The 20,866-nt window shown below is 48.3% G+C and overlaps 1 protein-coding gene across 1 annotated transcript; it reads left to right on the forward strand.

Annotated features, from left to right (window-relative positions):
* Window positions 1-10,599: 10,599 nt before the first annotated feature.
* On the forward strand, window positions 10,600-18,371 carry TRIM45 (tripartite motif containing 45). Its single transcript, XM_035314755.1, has 6 exons — window positions 10,600-11,020; window positions 13,152-13,885; window positions 14,720-14,849; window positions 16,772-16,886; window positions 17,104-17,230; window positions 18,044-18,371. Exons 1-6 carry the CDS (start codon window positions 10,677-10,679, stop codon window positions 18,190-18,192), a joined length of 1,599 nt encoding a protein of 532 aa, XP_035170646.1. The 5' UTR covers window positions 10,600-10,676; the 3' UTR covers window positions 18,193-18,371.
* The last annotated feature ends 2,495 nt before the right edge of the window (window positions 18,372-20,866 follow it).

The raw sequence follows: 20,866 nt of genomic DNA on the forward strand, positions 1-20,866 counted from the left end.
TATTTAATTGACCCGGTCTAATATCCCCAAAGATGTTAGTGGAGTGTGGCATGAAAAGGGGCCAGTCCTTATCCTTTCAATCTGTTCAGTTTTAAGAGAATGAAGAACATTTTTATTATTTTTTTCTATTAAGAAGGGAGCAGATGCTTTTAAACACACTTTCTAAATATAAAAACTGTGGGATTCAAAAGAACACCTGTTCAAATATTCATTGAAATCTCTGCAATTTATTATTCAAGCACTAACTTTGGGAAGTGAAGGAGGCCCATAGTCCTGTGTTTTGTGAAGCAGCAGTTAAAACTGCTTGGAGGAAATAACTGCCTCTGTGTGAGCTGTTCAATGCCAGGATTGGAAGGGACTGCATAACCATGGTGCCTGCACATTAATGCTGTTGTTGCTGACTTCCTCTAAGTTAACAGTTAATTATCAGCTGCCACACATGCTCTGTAATCATGGCAGAGATTGAATTATTATCTTCCTAATTCACGTAGTCTGAGATTTTGTTTAGGAATAAAAGAATTGGAATCAACCTTTTGAGTCATCCACTGGTTTCCTTGAATTGGAAGCATCCTTTATCAAATTATTTGTTTTAAAGCTGAGTCATCTTAGCTGTATTCCAGCCTTGTAAATGCTTACTGAGAAGTACTGCTGGCTTTCCTTTTGATTGCTGAGAGGAAGATCCAAGTGCCCTTGGAATCGGTAGAACTCAGGTTCAGGAGGACCATGGGGATATTGCTTCAGAGTCGGGACTAGTGACCTGTTGCTGTGTAAAATGGCATTTGTGGTGCAGAGCCTGTGACCATCTGAAGCAGTAGGACCTTGCAGAACTACCACCCGGGTCCCAAAAGGTGCATGGCTGTGTTAGCAAAGTAGTGAACTCCAAGTAGTCACTCCTGCCTCTCAGCACAGCCAGCTGGCTCAGCTGCCACCCTGTGCTGATGGGGCTAGCCAGGTGGCAGAGCTCGCTTTCAACATGGACTAAATGCTCTGTGCTATTTCCGAAGGCAGGAATGTGCTACTGGGCGGCTGTAGTTGTCCTCCCACAAATTCTTCCACATCATAGGACTGGGGGAAGGCAGCATCCTACTGCTCAGGGTCACACAGAATTTTATGACTAAAAGCAAGCTGCAACTGAGGTGTGGTGGAAGTGTGTATGCTGGAAGTCTGTATCATACTACACTGATGAGAAACTCTTCATGATTTTTTGTGTGTGTCTGTTCTAGACAATGTAACGCTGCTGCTGCTACTGCTAGTAACACCTCTGATTTTTCATATATGGTGAAGGAGAAAGTTTTAGGCCTTCATCTTTGTTTTTCAATTGTGTTAAATCACAGAAAGGCTGGTGTCATCCAGTCCAAGAGCTCAGTGCAGTGTTTTTTATTGCTAATGATTTTAAGATTTTGCATTTCACTTGTCTCGGTTCCTTTTTTCCAGGTGTTTCATCTTCCTCCTTTTTTTGTCTTAAATGTCAGCAGAAGGACATTTGGCCACAGACCACACGAAACACAAAAGTAAAAAGCAGGTACAGAAAAGCACTGCAGCCTTTGCTTTTCCTTGTCATCCTCTTTTAACAGGTGTTCCAAATGGGTTGGTTTCCTTTTGAACGTGTTTCAGGGGAAAGGCATGAGAAAGTTTCCTACCAATGTTTTGATTGCAAATTCCAAATTAAAATCTCCATTTCAAATAGTGCTTTCGTTTTAGTTTTGGAAATGGGAAAACTAAGTGTTTTTCTTGGATTTTTGATCGTTTCTTCTTTCCTAGTCATCAGTCCTTCAATAGTTACATGAAGGAGGCTCTGAGCAATGCCTTGCTTAGGTTTTATTTTGTTTTTGAAATTTTAGATAGTTGATAAATAGCTGAGGGCAGGGAGCAGAGATGAAGTCCAGAAATAGATCTTGCTTTCTGTTTCACAGTTATTCGTACTTGCTGTAATTTCTAGGAAACCAAAAGGTTTCTAGGACTGATACTTTAATCCTTGTTTCACATTAGACTTTAGGAGGACATACAATGTCCATAAACCCTTTTTAAATGGAAAAAGCTCCAGTGAGAGTACTTCCCTCTGAAACCTCTAGCAGTACAGAATTGCCAGCACCATCAGGAAGGTGATCTGGCACTGTTGACTCAGGTTGTCTAGGCGGGTGTTAAGATGACTATCCCTAACAGCAGTGGTATAGCCCTGTAGGTCTGAGGTGGCAGGGGCTGGGTTGCTAAGATTGGTTGCATCTCTGTTGCCAAGATGCCTTAGCCTTTTTAGCTGTGGAAATAAGGAAATGTCACAACTTGAAGAACCTCTGTAATGACAGTAGGGAGAGGGGAAGGCTACCGTGACAAAATTAGGTCTAATTTAAATGTGCTCTTAGAGGTATGCTGTTATCAAAAGGGAGAGAAAAGCAGAGCTGTGTAGGTCCAAATTTTGGAATATTTGCTGAAAGATGCTTAATCAGTGTCATTTGTTAAGAAAAAAAAACACTTTATTTGAAAAATGTACTGAAAAAAGGGCTTAAATATTTGTTGTGTCATGGATTTAAATGCCTTACGTTAATTGAACCCTAAGGGATCTGAGTGCCTTTCTTTTGCCAGTCTGGGATGTTTTATCTGTGACTAGTTTCTCCAAGAATGTAAAACATAAGGAGTTAAATGTGATAAAGGAACTTTCAGGCACACAGTTTTAGAGATGTTCCTCATGAGAGCTGAAGTGCAGTATCAGAATACTAAGATCAGCTGTGACACACAGTAACTATTCTATAAAATATTATTACATTATAATACCTGTATGTAGTTACACTGCCTGCTAACAGAGTCGTATTTTAGAGGTTTATCCACACGTTTCTGCGGGCACAGCTTATTTTGTGCCTTTGAAAAATATTGTCACGGCTGTCGAAGCTATTTGAGGAATTCTGTGCAGCAGCACCACTCCCCTGTCTCTAAACCTAGTCCCTGCCCAACCCCTACTGAACCCTATAGGCTACAAGCAAGACTCTTCAAGAATTCAGGCTTGCACTTTGCCCCTGCTACAGAGACAAAGCTACACCTCCAGCGACATAGACAAATGGATAGATGAAGTTTGAAAAACAGATCTACTGGATGTAAAAGTATTCATGCATCCAGTGGCAGTGCTGTGCTAGGCTGCAGGTACAGCCTGGCCTTCACACTGTACAAGCCCTGTGGCCGCAGGATAAACGCAGCTGGCTTGTGGTAACAGAGGAGCCTGCAGGCAGCTCCCACTCGGTACCAGCAACTGCACTGCCTGCACGACCTTGCCTTCATCTAACAGTGCAGCAAGAAGGCCTCTGAGGGCTTCTCTTCTGTAGAAATAATAAAATTGTTTACTTGCAAGCAAACTACATGTGATAGCTTGAATGACCAAAAAGGAGGAGCTTCTCTCCACGGATGGGATCTGTGCAGTCTGTTGTGGGAGAAATCCATCCAGGCTCCATGTAGCATGAATTTTGGGTTCCTTGTGTCTGAAGGGATATAAGGTTTACTTACTAACGATGTTCCTCTTGTTATTCTAAATAAAACAGCTATTTTATTAAGGTATTTGTTGTCAGTCCTTTCTTGCTGAGATCCATAAAAAGCTCTGCACCAAATCCAGATACTGCTAAACATGATGCATGTTTTACATCTTACATAATATTTGTTACCTAAAGAATCAGAATCTGAAAATTGGATTTCTTATCCAATTTTTCAGCTAGGGAAACTGAGGCGTGGAGCAAGCTATGGAAAATTCCAAGTTTCCTGGTCCTAGCACAGCACTGCCTTGGGCTGGGCTATGCTCAGAGACACCCTGTCCCTGTTCTGTGAAAGCTGTGCCTCTGAGTGGATGCATGACTGCAGAGTCCTGAGCCACCCGTGCTCTTCAGAAGGGCAAGTTCTGGTCAAGGAAAACATCATGATTTTGTCTTTTGCTGTTTACGTGTGCACAGCCCAGCCTGACAACTGTCTTGTGTATGGCTCTATCCCATGGCAGAATTCACAAAAGTTCTTCTCCTTCCGTGGCACCTGAAGGGTGATAGTGGTAGTGGTGGGAAAGCAGGCTTTGGACAACATGGAAGAGGAGCCTGTAAGTCTCAAGGAATTAATTTTCCATCCTAATAACAGATAGCATTAATATGCATATCCCTTATATTTCATTTCTTAAGTAATCGCATTGCCTTGGGAGCATTTCTTCAGGCACAAAAAACATGGGTCATTCTTACACCTCACTTCAAAGCCACCACTTCCCTGGGCAAGAGAAGCAAGACGGCACAAGGTGGGCATGGAAAGGCAGATGTAACTTGCAGTAACCTCCGCTAACTGCAGACAAGAAGTGGACTCCAGCAATGGGTGGGGTAGAGCTGGAGGGCGCAGCTGCCAGGCTTGCGTGTCCTCCCCTCCTTGAAGTTGTGCAGCACAGTTACTTCACCGTTTATAACAATTAGTCACAAGCTCCCACCCAGCCTTCTTGAGAACTGCCAAGTGCAACTGAGACGGCACCGAAGAGGAAAAGGACCAGCGCCTATTTTCAGCCTAGCAGGCTTGCCAGCTCTGGTGGCCAAGCGCAGTTTCAGCAGAAGCTTAGAAACAGGAAAAAAAGACCCTTGTTTCTGACTGACACAACATCTTTGCCTCCTCTGTAGTCCCTGCACAGCAGCTTGGGTGAGTGTCTGAGGTAGGAACGAGGAGTGAGGTGCTTATTAAGAGCTACCATGGAGCAGAGAAGTGATCCCAGACGGATGAAGTTCTTGCTGGGATAAAAAAAAAAAAAAAAAAAAAAAAAAAAAAAAAAAAAAAACTTTAAACTCACCTTCCTTCCCTGATTCTCTCTCTCCCACACACACACTGTATGCGCGCATGAGAATAAAGCTTTGTTAGGTCTCATAAGGACCACAAACCTTATCTGGGATGCTGTCTCCAAGTCACCCTGACAAATGGCACATTTTGTTACTTTGCACACACTCCATGGATGCACTTTGCTCCTTCCACATGCACACACCTCCACCGTGTTGCTCTGTGAGCAGCAGAATTAATTCAGCTTGCTCTTTACTGGATTGCTGCCCCATTTTTCCAGCTGCCATCTGCCACCACCATAATAGCTGCATCCCCATGGAATAACCTACTGTAGGTAATACCCTTGTGACCCCCATGGTCTGGGCAGTGAAGGGAAAATGAATGGCTCTGTTGTCTTCTCAGTGTGAGCATTAAGTGTCTTACTTACCAGTTTTCGTTAGCTTATAGGATCTTACTACCTCTAAGGTCACCTCCCCTGCCTTAAATATGGCTGAAGGGGAGGTTAAAAAGCTCCCGGCAAGTCCCAAGAGGTCACACAGAACTCGTTTCCTTAGAAAATCTGGCTTGAAAGAATTCCAGTTGCATCTTCCCTTCCAAAAAGGCAGGCAGGACACAGGATAGATTAAAACGAATATATATATAGCTGGCAGAAAGCTAGAAGTGGCAGCAGGTGGCTTGAACGCTGCAGGGAGGAGGAGAGAGCAAGAATGCCTGGTCAGAAGTCACAGCAAGGGCAAGCCTGAGCAAAGCCAGCGCTGCTGGGTGCATCAGCTGCAGCTGCTTTTGTCTTCAAAGAGCCACTGCTTATTGAAAGGGTGCTGCTGACCACCTCGAACTCTGTGTTTCCTGTTGCAAATCAGGAAGACATGAGAGATCAAGCTTTCTCTTTTTGCTGCCTGCTCTCTGTTTCATGTGTTCGCAGATCTCTGTACCCTATGCTTCCTGTTTGCTCTTTCAGGATCCAGACAAGCACTCGTGCATGGTGTCTGTGCCTCTTCCACAGGTTTAGCCTGCTGGGTGTGCTGTTCTGCTGCCTTCTTCCTTCACCTCTCCCACATCACACTGCAATGGTTTATGTCCTTCTGCTGCAGCGTGGGTTGGATGTGTGACAGCAGCTTACAGAAACGTACTTCAGAGCCATGCACGAAGATGAAGAGACTTCGGCTTATGTTAAATAAGGCTCTTCGGTTTCAGTTTCTTTTAGTCCCTCCAACTCAACACCAGCCTGAAAGGAAAAATCTGCTAGAAAATTTGAAAGAGTATAGGTGTGCATGTGTGAAGGGAGATGTCTGGTAGTGAAGGTGTTTCTCAGAACTGCAACTATTCCCAGAAATGCCATGTAGTAACTTTGTGAGGGACCCTAGGGCAGACATCCTCCATTCTCTTTCCCAGTCAGTGACCATAGCAGGGGATGTGTGTAGCCTTCCTGCAGCAGCTGTCACATTCCCCATGCCATCCAGAAATTGTGTCATGTGAAACTTGGCCTGGAGGAATGCACTCATGAGCCTTTTAGGCCCAGCGCAGGCAGAGGTCAAGTGGTACCTCCTTTTTGGAAGGTAGACTTACTAATTGTGGCCCGATTCTGCCACGTTAGAGAGCAGTCCTACTCCTACTCCTGGTGGGAGTCACCTCTGTCACTGATAAAGTAGGATAAAAAAGACAGCTGTGTGGTCCCACGAGTTACAGGGCACTGCCCGGTAGCAAGAGTGCTGCAGAGTTAAGGGACGTACGTACTCAGCCCAGAAGTTTAGGCTGAGACAGGGACACATGAACTCACCCTAAGGCATTTTCTCAGGAGTCTTCTGATGCTTCTTGTGGGATTTTCCTAGTGACCTTTGTTTCAAAGCCTGTAGCTTGGGTTACACGTGGCAACACCAGCAGCAAAAAGCTCTGTGCAGTTTCAGTTTGAGCACTTGCAGGCCCTGATGTGTCCATCTGCAGGCTCAGAGCAGATATTCAACAAGGCACTTTTGGAGGTTGGCTTTAAAGTTTGGTGCTTGATTGCAACGGGAACAATCCAGAAATATGTGTGGAATGTGGATCTGTCCCTCGTTTTTTGTTATAAATAGGCACACAAAAAAACTATCTCTGAGATCGTATACGCACAAAACCTGGACCCAGTGAGAGGGTGTCATTCGTAGCAGGCACACTAAAGACCTCTATATTATACTTTATACCCAACTGTGCCTGCCACCAGATCTAAATTTGCCTCACACCCTGTGCTGAGGGTCAGGCTTGGATGAACTTACATCAGTCTCTGTAAACAGACTGATGGAAACAGACGCCTCAGGAGCCTAATGGAAGACAATTTGGATTCCTTGTTGAACTGGGGATTTGGATATTCCAGGTGAGGTTGATATAAACAGGAAGAGTTATTAGCTGTGTGGCTAGGGAATAGACAACAGAAAACAGTTTGCATGGAAACAAGCAGTGGTGCCTCAAGTATTCCCAGCAGACCAGTGTGGCTGCTTGGCATGTTCACAAAAGCCTCTGAACCACAGCAGCTCTCGGGACTGACAAACCCACAGTGGAGCTGGAGCTTCTGGTCAACTGGAAAGCAGCCAATGGTCTGTTCCACTTCTCTTTTCTTGTAAACTCCTCAGATAAGCTGCTTTCCTCCCTCCTTTCACTGGCATTAACCCAGGCCTTGGCATTTCAACAGGTTCTCCATTTTCTGTCAATAAGATCTCTTTCTGAGCAACTTTCAGAGCTTCTTTTTCTTATTATCAGTCATCTTTGACATTTCCGCAAGCCCTGCTCCTTGCTCCTGTTCACTAATGACTTTTTGTTTTTCCCCTCGTAGCGAGATATTCAGAAAGAGCTCCCTAAAAGTAACAGAATGTGAATAGGGAAGCATGAGGCATCCCATTCCACATATAACATTAGTTTGTTAGCACGCTACTCACAAAGATTCTAGGAAGGTAATTGGGCATTTATGAGTTTTTGGTACATGGTGTACAAAGTGTTAGCAATATTTCTTCAGAAAAAAAAAAATATTAACAGGAAAACAGCATAAAGCTCTCCTAAAATGGGCTAATTAGCAAATACAATGGAAATATTAGACAAAAGAGAGGAAGGGGGGAGGAAACCATCTAATCTTCCATGTCTCTGCATGATGATTCAGTGCTTAGTGTTAGGAAACAAGCAGCAGATAAACAGGAAAAAGAAGGAGCTCCAAGGAAAGTGCAGTAGGCAAAGAACAGGTCACCCAGAGCATATGTACTGAGTGGCTCTGATAGTCACTTAACAATAGGAGCAGGAAAAAGACAGTATGAAGAGGATTCCGTTTCAAGTAAATCTTGGGTCAAATGATGAGGGTAATTACCTATCCATCAACTCTTGTGAAATGTGGCAAAAAGGAAATCATTACAATTTAGTGTAATTGTAATAACACATTTGCGCTGTTTTGTTTTTGTAACTATCCTCCTCTGTTGCCCGTCAATATTTTTAAGTTAATGTGTTCTTTTTTTGCCCTTACCTTTTGTCTGGCTACAAAGCAAACTCTGAGCAATCCAAGATGGGAGAGGGCATTCCCGACCAACTCTCCCGACCAACTCTCCCGACCAACTCATTACAAATGTTTTGCAGCCCGGCATGTTTCTTGAAGATATTCACAGGGCACCAGCATACATGTCCCTTGTGTTGCCTTCCACAACTTAGGTCTTTGTGGCATAGGGGCTTCCTCTGCTGACTGGCAATAGCCAAGAAAGCAACATTGTGAGGAAAAATAACCAAAACCAAAGTACCGCTGGAGTTTGTACTAATGCTGCTTCAGTTTCCCAGGCTACTGGGTTAGCACTTCTGCTGGCAGTTCTGCTTCTCCTCTCTTCTTTCTCTGAGAGTTTCAGAAGGCTTTTGTGACTGTTTTCTCTCGCTTGTTTCACTGTCACTTCCTCCAGGCACTGGGAGGTTGCTGCAGATGTGTGCTGACAACTCCTGGATACGTGAATCAGCAGCAATCTGTCCTGTGCTCCAACTTGATTCAGCCTCAGAGGACATGATTGGATCAAATCAGCTGAGCTGGAACATCAGTTTTCCTCTGCAATTGCCAGCTTTGACTTATTTCACCTTCCCTCTGCAACAATGGAAGATGCTGCCTTTCTCTAGATAGCTCACCTTTTTTGCAAAAGGGCTACGTTAAAATTCTTCTCCCATTTTCTTCCCACACCCACACTTACAGCATCATTTGCAATTCCTTCCACCAGAGTGGCTGAAAGAACCAGTCTTTCCTCTCTGCCTCAACATCTAACATCGTTATCAAGTCATCTCTTCTCAGGATGACTGCAACTTTTATCCTCTCTAACCCCCACAGCAACCACTTCACTTGCTAACAGTTCATTAAGGCCGCTACGCACCTTTCTTTTTTGATCAGCTTCAAGGTTTTAAGTACTTGACCGTGACCTAGCCTTGACCTCATAAAAGACACGGAAAGATTTGAGTGTATTGTACAAAGAAGACAACGCCTTTGTCAAACCATTATGAGTCAAAGAGTTGTTAACACTGTTAACAATATTAAGTATTTACACATTGCTCAGTTTAGATAATCTGCTCTCAGCAGTCCTAAAAAAAACCTGACTGAAGATCTCCCTTGCTTGTTGATTTTTAACACAATTTAGGAAACTTAAAATCCAGAATCTCAAATGTCGTTTGTTTCGTGTTGGTATTCAAAAGGGCCAGCAGGATGGGACAGACAGGGACATGGATTATTGGGTGATATTGGTGGTAGGGGGGTGGTTGGACCAGATGATCTTGGAGGTCTTTTCCAACCTTAATGGTTCAGTGATTCCTAGGCTAACTAATGGGAAAGCTGGTGTAAAGTCCAGTCATGAAGGGCTGAATGCAGCACGTTATTATCAGTATCATCCCTGTTAGTCAACACAGCTTTATAGAAAATACCTTTTCTGCTTGAAACAAATCTGACTTCATTCTTTGAGGAGCTTACAAGTTAGATGGATAAAAGTAATTCTGTAGATACCATCTAAGTGTAAGCATCTTTAATGTTATCTCATTCCAAAGCCCATCTTCTACAATATTCTTAACTCCCAGGTGAAATGAGTCAACACAGTTATCAGATGATCTCCAAGGGCAGCCACGGAGGAACCTGGGCTGGGTGACACTACTTCTGCTCAGGTTGCACAGGTATCTGTTCTTTTCTGGGCTGTTCACTGTTTTTGTGAACATTCAGGAGGAAAACCCACAAACACCCGACTGAACACATCCGGCAGATGGGCAAAGGCTCAGTTGTGAGGACCGGCTGCCAAGGTTGGTCCAAGGTGGCCTGCAGCAGCTTTGTGGAGCAGTCTCGCTCAGGTGTTAAACCTCGAAGTCTGGAGATGGAAGAACTGGAAACATCTGCCTGTGGTGGGGAGCGGGGCTGCTGCCAGACCGCTGGCTCGGACAGGACAGTAGGTATCCAAGCAGCGAAACTGTCTTTCTAGCACCTCACCAAAGAGGAGCGGGACAGAGGGGGAAGTGATCACACAGTGGATTTTGCGGTTTGGGTGAAACCTGTGTGAGAACACGGCGTTTTGGTCTGGAGAGAAGATGAGAACAGGTGAGTCTGGGGAGTCCTGAGAAAATGCCCTGTGGCGAGCACGCGTCGAACCCGCTTGCTTTATCGCATAGAAAGGTCAAAGGACAACCACTAAATAAACAAACAAACTAACAAACAAACACATAATGAAGTGCATGCCTTTGCTGTTGGCCCAGGCCAACCGCCCCCAACCGCCGTCGCCCGTAGCAACGGCTGGGGGCGGGCGCGAGAGCCCGGCGCCGGGGGCAGGGCGGCGGGCGGGTGGCCGCGAGGGGAGCCGGGGCGGGCCGTGAGGAGAGCCGGGGCGGGCCGTTAGCGGCCGTTGGGTGCCGTTAGCGGCCGTTAGCGGGATGCCCGGCGGAGCGGGGCAGGGATGGCGTCCTCCTGGCGCTGCCCGGCCTGCGCGGAGCCCTGCGCGGCGCCGCGGCTGCTGCCGTGCCTGCACTCGCTGTGCGCGCCCTGCCTGCGGCGGCTCGGGACGCTGGGGGAGCCGGCACGGGCGGGCATCGCCGCCACAGCCACCGCCATCACCGTGCTGTGCCCGCTGTGCGACGCCGAGGTGTCGCTGCCGCCGGGCGGCGTCGGGCAGCTCCCCCCCGACTACGTGTCGCTGGGCCGCGGCCGGCTGGGCTGCGACCTGTGCGCCGAGGGGGCGGCCGTGGGGCGCTGCCAGACGTGCGGGGCCGCGCTCTGTCCCTTCTGCCGCCAGGCCCACAGGTGAGCGGGCGGCAGGGAGGCGGGCAGGGCGCCTTCCTCCCCTCGGTCCGTGCCCGCACGGGCACCGGCAGGCCCCAGATGAGGCTGCCCTCCTCCCTGGTCGCTTTCTGATTTAGCGGCACTGGGCACTGGGGGTGGTTGCACCCATGTGAGTGGGTGCTGGTAGGATGAGAGCGTTGTGTGTTGGGGTGCGATGCTTCGGAGAAGGAGAAGCTTCTCCAGAAGGGTGGGAGGTTAAGCCGTGGTGGGGTTGTTGGTGGCCTGCTGCTCCTCACCTCCAGCAAGCTGAAAGCCTGCAGAAAAGAGAATTTTACCTCAGAGAAGGTCTTGTCAGCAGGGCAGGAAGAAGAGGTGACTGCAGTAGCGTTAGGAGCTTGAGAGGAGGAGGCTGCAGTGGTCTGCGAGCAGGGCAGAAGAAAGACAGTGCCAGGGAAGAAAAGTGTCAGGAAGTCTGAATGGCCTTCTGAAGCAAAGAGGTCACAGGCCGGATCAGGAAAACACCCACAGACACCAGCCAGGGAAGTCTCTTAGCCTGGATTAATCAGCTCAGCCTTTTCTCTCTTCATTCACTGCTCCTTTCCATTTAATAGCAAATTCTTTCCCCAGAAGGAACCGAGGCATATTCCTCATTGCCCTTCCCCCTGCCGATATTGGTGCCTGTGGTGAAATGGCTTAGACTCTTACTTACCTTTCTGTGGGGCTGTGGTTTTCAGCATACCATTCCGATTAGCTAATGCCTTACAGCCCCTGCAAGCTGCTAAAGAGTGACAAACTGAGACCTTGATTAGCAGCCTGCTGCTGCATTGACAGAAATAGCTGTACGAGGTATAAAGCAGCAGAAAATTTGTCCCAATGGCACACTTCCTGCCGTATTAACTGGTATCATTTCTTCACCCTGTTAACATCTGCAGGCTTGCACCTGCCTTTTCCTGATGGTGTAACAGAACAGGGGCTAAGGAAAACAACTTTGAAAACGATTTCTTGGTGTGCAGGGAAGATTTCTAAGTATCCGAGTGCCACTGTTGTGTCTTTTGGAATAAGTGAGAGATGTCTTAGGTTGAAGTCAGGGGAGCGTAAATGTGAAGGACGTTAAGCAAATAAAGGTAGAAGGCATTGAAAATGTGCTGGACCCGAGGGAAATTACTGGGAAGCAAAAGCAAAATAGACCACGTCCTGCTCTGTGATTAGCTTGCTTTGTGTTGCCAGAACAACTCTAGAGCTTGCTCCTCAGAGTGTTTCTCTGCCTATGGCTCAGAGCTCCCTCTGCAACTGCCAAAAGTCAGCTTTTGCACATATAGTCATTAGTGCAGGCGACAAGGAAGGAGGGACAGCTTTTACATTCTGGCCAGTAACTAGCTGACAGCATCCAAAATAGCACAAAATGAAAATACTCCCCTGCAGCTCTGTCACACGGTGGATGGCTGGGTAAAACAGGCTCTTTGTATCCAATCCTTGGTCTCCTCTAAGTGGGGCCTAACCTGGCAGCTAAAGGAAATGGGGTTTGACTTTCATAATAATCAATGTTTTACCACAGGCTGTCGTCCGTCTGTCCCTTGAACTAGATTTTCCCCTAAGGGTTATTAGAGCTCATTTGCCTCAGCACATTTAAAGCTGGTGGAAATCATTGGGCTGACAGCTAAGGAGCCTGATGCTGCCTGTTCCTTCTGCAGAAGTGACTGTGGATGAGCAATTCGGTTCCAAGACCTTCCACCAGCCCTCGCTTTGCAGTGCACATCACCCACCTGCTATCTTTGTCACAGCAGGCTCTGGGGGTAATTGCAGCTACCCCACTTCTGTCAGGCTCTGTGTAGGGGCTGCTGTCAGGAGCAGCCTGACAGCCTGCTCCCTGGTCTGTGTGTGGCAATGGTGGGGCACACGGTTCTTGTATCTGAAAATTGTGCTGACAGCATACAGGGAGCCTGGGAGCAGCCTCTAATGAGCTGTTTGCAAATACTGTCCTCTTTTGTCTGGAGCCTTGTCCTCAGGAGACCACAGGTCCTTCGTGCAGAGTGAATTTCAGGGGATACAGGAGGGAGCAGCGCGCAGTCTGTACACACTGGCGTTCACAAGGGGTCTTGGGTGCTTGTAGTGCATGTCCAACATGCATAAATTTGTGGTTGCTCCCTTCTAGGAGACAGAAGAAGACTGCTTCTCATGCTGTGACAGAGCTGGAGAGTGGCATGGATTGCAGCCAAGCTGTGAGGCCTCTCTTCTGCCCGTCCCATCCATCGGAGGAGCTACGGCTGTTCTGCGAGCAGTGTGACCAGCCCGTGTGCCGGGACTGTGTTGTAGACAGGCACCGGCAGCACCCCTATGACTTGGCCAGCAATGTTGTCCACAGGCACGGGGACTCCCTGCGGGTGCTGCTGGAAAGCACCCAGCAGCGTGTGAGCACCCTAGAAGACGTGTTGAGCCAGATTGATGGCATGGGCAGCGCTGTCCGCGTTCGTGCAGAGGCCGTGGCCACAGAGATCTGTCTGTTTGCCAGCGGGTACGTGAACGCTATTGAAGAGCACCGGGACCGGCTGCTGAAGCAGCTGGAGGACTTGAAGGTGCAGAAGGAAAACCTGCTGCAGTTGCAGAAGGCCCAGCTGCAGCAGCTGCTGCTGGACATGAGGACAGGCATGGAGTTCACAGAGCGCTTGCTGACCAGTGGCTCGGACCTGGAGATCCTCATCACCAAAGGGGTGGTGGCGAGCCGGCTGGCAAAGCTGAACAGCATCGCTTACAGCACCCGCCCCAGCGTGGACGACAACATCCAGTTCTCTCCCCAGGAGAGGGCAGGGCAGTGTTGCGGCTATGAGGTTTTTGGGGCCATTCTCAATAAAGTGGTTGATCCAGCCAAATGTACCCTGCATGGGGAAGGTAATGGGGTGCCGTACCACTTAGTGCTCCCTAAAGTCACCTCTCCGTCCCCTGTACCCACGCAGCATGCAGCTTAAGGCATTGGTGGCTTCCTGAAGTCCAGGGGCGAGGTGTGAGGAAACCCCTAGGCCAAGGACCACCGCTTACTCAGGGGATGGGAACGCTGCCTGCAATGGCAGGATGTGGTGCTCTGCCAGGGCCCCTAGCTGTTTTGCAGTATGGGTCCTGGCACATCCTCTCTGTGTCTGAGTGAACACATTCATCCCCCTCACAGCTTCGGAGATTGCCTGGGGAATAACCGGCATAGATGGTTTCGCAGAGGTGTGCTTACTAACGGCTTGGAGTAGGGCCAGCAAATAGATATTGTCCGGGCAAGCAAATAGATGATATTCAGACCAGCCCTCAGAGCACAGCCACCTCAGGCCTGTGAAGGGCAGGTAAGACAGACTCAGGGCTCCTTCAGTCCTTTCCATATCAAAGTGTAAGCACTGAGGTTTCCAGGGCTCCATGCTGCACGGTGGGGCTCGTCCTATTCCCTCCAGGTTGCACAGTGCACCTGGAGGTGGGGAGACCCCAGCTGGGCCCAGAGGGGCAGGCAGGCAGACCTCCCTGGTCCATGCAGACCTCCAGGGTAAGCCTGCCCAACACCTCCAAGTACCTACAACTCTCCTGGTCCCCAGTGATGCATTTACTTTTTCCTGTGGGTGGAGGGAGCTGTATAGCCAGCAGCAGTCTTGGCTGTGCTCTGATAGGAGTGAAATGCTGCCAAATGGGTAGGAAATGACAACTGTGGCTCTTCTGAATCCTTTATTGTCCTGTTTCTCTGCCTTACAGATCTCTGCGTCACCCGTCAGAACGAGCTGACTGGCTTTACCCTGCTCTGTAATGACACCACGGGAGAGCAGATGGGGAGAGGAGGAGAGGCTGTGAGGGTCACCATCACCCACAAGGACAAGAAGGACTGGTGGGTATTTCAGCAAAAAACTCCCCAGACACTGGGTTTTCTTTTCTGTCTCCCATACCTGGCTCCCTCCTTGTTTGGGCAGGTGGGAGGAAGTGCTTCAGCACCTGGGTCATGATCTGTAGGGGGAAAAGACACGACGGTTCTTCCCACCAGTAAAGCAGTGCTTCCTAGCGGTCGTTTACAGCCGTGTGGAGTTTGACAGTGTTGGCTCACACTTGTACCGAGTCTTTCAGCAGTTTGGGACTTAAAGGGTTCAGTTCACAGTGGGTATTGCACATTGTCAGAGTGAGCAACAGCTGCTTCCCCACCACCACCAGCAGACACCTAGGGCTCCTGTTGTGTTAAAGCCTAACGAGTGTAGAACAACACCAGAATGACCACCCCAAGTCAGACAGACAGGCCACTAAGCCCAGGAACCTCTGGGAATTGATGGAAGTGCTTAAATTAATGGTATGAAGAAGAAAAAAAGATCATTGCTGGGACTTCATCATGCTTTCTCCTCTAGTTGCAAGTGTTGAGCACCTTAACATGTTGGAGGTTTTCTAGAAAAAGCAGAGAAGACTGCACTTGACCTCGCATTTCCACAGTGAAAATGACTGACCAGAAAAATACTTTGTAACTGTTTGCCACACTTTGAAGCAGTGGCACTTTAATGCAAATAACAGAACCAGTTGGGGTTCAGTTCTTAAGAAAAACATCTATTCTGTTTTATAGCACATACACTGCAGCTAGAACAAGAAACCAGCCTAACTTGTTCCAGGATTCAGCCTTGGGGGGATGACCTGGTGAAAAAAGGGATAGGATGCTTTAATTCCTTGCTATGGGGAAGTATTGATGAGCCATACAGAAACAGTACTGGGTGCACAGATGCCTGTCAATAAAATATCGTTGTTCAAGAATATTGTTCCAACGTACCTTCCTTAGTTAGGTGTGCTCATGATGCGGGAAGGTGGAAACATGAGGTTTATGTGGATTTTGCTTTGTGGGGTAGAGGTCGCTCTGGCCACATTAACTCAGTTTCTTGTTCCTGTGCTTGTGCAGTTGCTACATCCGTTGCTGAAAGCTGTCTGGCTCTGGGGAGAGGCACAGCAGCTACTGAAGAGCACGAAGTGTCACCACACAGTTCATGGCAGGAAATGATGTAGGCAGCTGTATTGATGTGAAATGGTGGGGGATGGGGAATACAACCTACAAATCTGGAAGATTAAAGATGTTCATTTCGCGGGGCACAAGAGACTAATTAGTGAGGATTAGGAAGAACACCTTCCTCTCCACAAAGCTGCTTGCTAATTTTCTGTGGAAGGCTCTTTGTGTGAAATAGGCAATCAGTTCCCAAGTAACTAGCTGATGCTTTTTCCCTGTCACTCTGTCCACCAGGGTCCCTTTAAAACCTAGTGAGCTTCACTTTGGAAAGGGGGAATTCACCAGCAAGGACCTAGAACTTCTCAGAGAGTCGAGGAGAAAAGTTGGGGTCAATGCAGTTGGGTAGTGGTTGAAGTGACTCAAACCCTGTCTTCCTCATGGGCTCTCCTGGAGGTAAACTGCTCTCTGAAAGCTTTGAGTTTACCCCATTTCTGAGGGCTCTTATCAGATGGGATCATCTGGTTTGCAAGTGTGCTGTCAGTGATCTTCTGCTCTTTCAGCGCTCTGGGCTGCCACAAATCCTTGCAGCACAGCTTAGCTTTGTGTGACTTCCTTTGTATGGTTATTGCAGCTCCTGGTAGCAGGTGTATGTGAAAGCTGCTCAGTGCTCGAGCATTGCTCATGCATCCTGTCAAGCTCACTCAAGACTCACAGCTGCTGAACATGGGTGAGGATAAGGAGCTGACCACATATCTGGGCCAAACAGTGGTTCACGTGTAGAGAAATTTTCTGCCAGTCACTGACCTCTACCTCTGGAACTCCTCTTTGTCTGTTCGTAGTGCAGTCAAACCAACAGTGTGCGATAACGGTGATGGGACCTACCATGTTTCCTACAGCCCTGAGGAGCCAGGCCTGTATGCTGTCTGCGTCTGTGTGAAGGGGCAGCATGTACAGGTAACATTTTTTTTTTATTATTGGTTCTTCTTTACACGTTTTTCCTTTCTAAGTATTTGCTTAAAATCTTTCCAAGGATTGCTGCTATCACTTGGCAGTTGAGACTGAGCTTACTGATCTGTGACCGACGGGATCACCCAGTTGTTTTCTGCAAATGCAGACACAACATCTGATACCATCCACTGCAGCAGCCTCTCTGCTTGCTTATCCTCCGCAGGGCTCTCCGTTCACTCTGACGGTGAAAAACAAGTTCCGCAAGCACCAAGGTGTGTTTCACTGCTGCACATTTTGCTCAAGTGGAGGGCAGAAAGCTGCTCGCTGCGCCTGTGGGGGGACCATGCCAGGTGAGTGCGCAGCTTCCCTTGTGCTGCTGACATCAGGAGAGTTTGTTGCTTTTGGTCCCCCCTAGGGTAGGTAGGCATGAGTGGACAGATACTCCAGCTCACCTCCTGTGTGACAACCTGTGTATACATATCTTCTGGTAGGATGGGACTGCAGCAGTGAGAAACGCTGCAGGACATGTCGAGGGTCTTTGAAGCACACCCCACGTGCAGAGGCCTGAGCCAACCCTGCAGGAGATGGGGCAGGGCAGCGCTCTGCAAGGATCAGCCCTTGTCAGTGAGGCCGAGCACCGCTGTGGCTGTACTGTTCTGTTCCAGTGCTGGCGTGCTGGGAGCTTCCTGGCTGTGTCACACAGTGCCCAGTACTGTGTGCTCACTTTTTAATTAGGATGAGAGCTCAACTCCCTTATTTGTTCAATCCCAACCAGCTTCTGTGCCCTTGAACTGCATGTTTCACTGTGTGTCTTGCATGCTTTTAGTACAGAAGCAGCCTCTTCCTTTTTTTGTGGGGCATTCTCTATATCCAGCTCTGGCAATAGCCACCAGGCGCTGGCAAGAGGCTCTGCAGACCTATGCCTTGCATTACTCAGCAGGCAAGGAGACAGAAATCTTCAGCTTTCCCCAGTGACTGGAAGGGGGGAGTCCCTCTTGGTCATTGCCCTTTCTTATGGAACCCTGGCAATTTTGGTTTTAAATACATATGTACCACCCTTTCTTAGACAAGTCCTGGGGCTGAAGCACCCTCTGAAAGCCCCTGACATGCTGGGATTTTCCGACTGCCTCATGGTCAAGCTGATGGTGCCTCTTCCCTTGCAGGTGGGTACCAAGGTTGTGGCCATGGGCACAAAGGTCACCCTGGCTGTCCCCACTGGTCATGCTGTGGACAAGTCACAAAGAGCTCAGAGTGTCTGGGGCCGCCCAACGACAATTCACAGAGGAGTTTGCTCAGGACAGTGGCACTCTGAGCACCAGGTGAGCCCCTGGGAGCTCAGGTCCCTCCTGGTGGCTGTTGGATGAGCACAAGCCATGAGGATCCTCGCGATCGCTACAGAGCCTTGTTGCCAGAAAATAACATTGTGATGTGTGTGAACTGAAGAAGGGGGATGAAGGGAAATAAAATTGTGCCTTATGTTCCACCCTGGGATGTGTATGCAAGATTGTTTTGTGCCTGAACAGGAGCAAACTCCAGGAATTGTACTGATGCCTGCACTTTTGAGGACTCGAGACCTGTGGGTTCAGGCTCTGAGGGGAAACTCGGTCTGAGCAGTTACCTCACAGGAGGGTCAAGATGTACCTCATTCTGTGGGATCGACAGTCTGCTGTCCTTCTCAAAGAGGCCAAAGCTGCTTGTTGGGGCACATTCCAGTCTCTGTGTTCGTGCTTTGGAGAGGCTTGGCAGCCTCAGTGCAGCTCCTGCCCCCCCCTCAGGTACCTGGCTGGGCTCTGGCCTTGGATGTGTGCATATAGCTCAGTCACACTCCTGGGAACTGCTGTGCTGTTTGCAGCTTTCATGTTTTCTCCAGGTGGGCTGTAGTCTCGTTACACCCTCCCTGCAAAGTAGGAGCAAGGCAGATCAGTAATTTAACTGAAAGAAATTCAAGGGAAACCCATGGCACTGATGAGAACAGGAACTAGAAGGTCATTCACCTGGTCTGCATGTTCTCCGTGGAGGTGGTGTGGGACACAGCATTGCTGGGGATGGTGTGGGATCCAGGAGAGCATCTGTCTCTCCAAGGAAAGGTTTGAGGGCAGTATGAGCATCTGTAGGAGCCAGAGGTGCAAGCTCACAGGTACCTGTCCCAAACTTAGGGAAGAGCAGCATCAAGAGATGTATTTCAGCAGATCTGCTGGATTTGGCTTGCACGGTCTTGGCAACGCTCTGATTTTAGGAGAACCTGTTCCCTGGACCCCAGGGGAGCGAGGATGTATCTCCTGGGTTTGTATGCATGCTGCGTACCCATAGCTGAGGCAACAGCTTCTTTGAGGAGGAGGAAGAGGCAATTTCTTGCGAGGGCAACTGCTAAGGTGCTGATTGCTGCCTGCCACTTGCCTGGGAGAAGCAGGCGCTCTGGATACCTTCCTGAACAAAACACGTTTGTGCCATTGACACTAGGAACTGCTGCCCTGGGAGTAACCTCAGCCACAGGTGCGTGTTGCTAGGGTCCTGTAACACTGCCTGGGGAGCTGGGGTAGGGACAAAGGTCTGACCGTTGGTCACTGGGGAGAGGAATGCTGCTCTAATGTCAACAGTGGGGACTGGTTCTTGCCTTCTGAATGATAATACCTGGGTTGTAAAAAGTAGAAATCTGTGCTGTCTGTTTGCTTGCTCGGACCTAGAAGACTGATCTGTTGTTCTTTCCTCTTACAAAGCCAGTTTTGGAACCTCTTCCTCCCAGCAAAGGAGATAGATAGCCTTATGCAAATGTTGTTTATAGCTGTCCATTAATCATCCAGAAAGGGCTGTCAGACAGGGAAAGGTTAGGCAGTTTAAGTCTCCAAGTTAGGCAATTTAAGACTCCAAGCTGCTGACTCTGAAATTTCAAAGTGAAAGTTTAATTTGAGGCAATCTTTAATGGAACAAACTGTAACCCATTCTTGTCCTTGCTATGTCCTCAGTACCGGAAGGTGTTGTAAAAAGAAATGTGTCTTTTTTTGTGTCTTTCTATTTCTTGCCCTCCCACCGCTGCATACGTGTTGGTTTTAATTGGAGCTTCCCAGCTGTGTTACAGAGGGAACACATAAGCACGGCACTGCCTTCTAGGCACAAAAGTTCTGTCTAAAATATCACCATCCTCTCAAACCCAGAGGAGCGTGGAACTGAGGAATGTTTTTTCATGTTATGCATCTCTTACACACCCTGTCGCTGACATTTTCCAAGAAGCTGTCCATGAGAATGACACCAGTGAACACAAAACCTTCAGAGAACTGCAGTCAGCTTGGTCTGAGCTCCATGTTTAGCGTGGGGAGAGCAGGGTATGGACAGCATGGGCTGCTGGTCCTGCCAGGACGAGGGCCTTGTTTCAACCTTTTGATTGTAGACTTGAAGGCTCAATTAGTCTCGGGGATTATAAAGTATCGACCAGCTACCTCCCTGTGCTTTTGACAAAGATGTCTGTGTGTCGTGGTATCCTGAAATCGTGTCCACAGCAGACATTTAATGCCCTAAGTCACTTTGGGGGGTTAGATGCAAGTGTCGTCCCATTACTTGCAAGCAGACTGTGCCCGGTATTCATCACTCAGAAGGTTTTGCCAATTGTGTGTGTCCTGCTGATCTATCTGCAGGAGTCTAACATTGGTCCCCAGTAGCCAGCCCCAGGAATGGTTTCCAGTCCTCTGTTGGCAATCAGTCTTGGGCAGTTGGTGGATTTGGAGGTGTAGTTGGTCTGCTGGGCTGCGTGATGTTATTTCTGACCAGCTGATCCTCAAGCAAAGACATTTTCAAGACAGATGTGTGCTGTGCTGACAGAACTGTGCTAGTAAAGGTGCACATTTTTCACAGGAAAAATGCCCTTGCTGATAAAAAAGCCTTGCTTATGTTGAAAGGAAAGGAAAGGAAAGGAAAGGAAAGGAAAGGAAAGGAAAGGAAAGGAAAGGAAAGGAAAGGAAAGGAAAGGAAAGGAAAGGAAAGGAAAGGAAAGG

The sequence above is a fragment of the Oxyura jamaicensis genome, chromosome 1, assembly GCF_011077185.1.
Source record: "Oxyura jamaicensis isolate SHBP4307 breed ruddy duck chromosome 1, BPBGC_Ojam_1.0, whole genome shotgun sequence".
In the NCBI taxonomy this organism is placed as follows: Eukaryota; Metazoa; Chordata; class Aves; order Anseriformes; family Anatidae; genus Oxyura; species Oxyura jamaicensis.

What these genes read in the sequence shown, in the direction of transcription:
- TRIM45 (XM_035314755.1), top strand. Translation starts at nt 10,677, where the DNA reads ATGGCGTCCTCCTGGCGCTGCCCGGCCTGCGCGGAGCCCTGCGCGGCG. An exon ending in ATGTACCCTGCATGGGGAAG is followed by an intron (nt 13,886 to 14,719) that starts GTAATGGGGTGC and finishes TCTGCCTTACAG; the next exon opens with ATCTCTGCGTCACCCGTCAG. An exon ending in TGAAGGGGCAGCATGTACAG is followed by an intron (nt 16,887 to 17,103) that starts GTAACATTTTTT and finishes TATCCTCCGCAG; the next exon opens with GGCTCTCCGTTCACTCTGAC.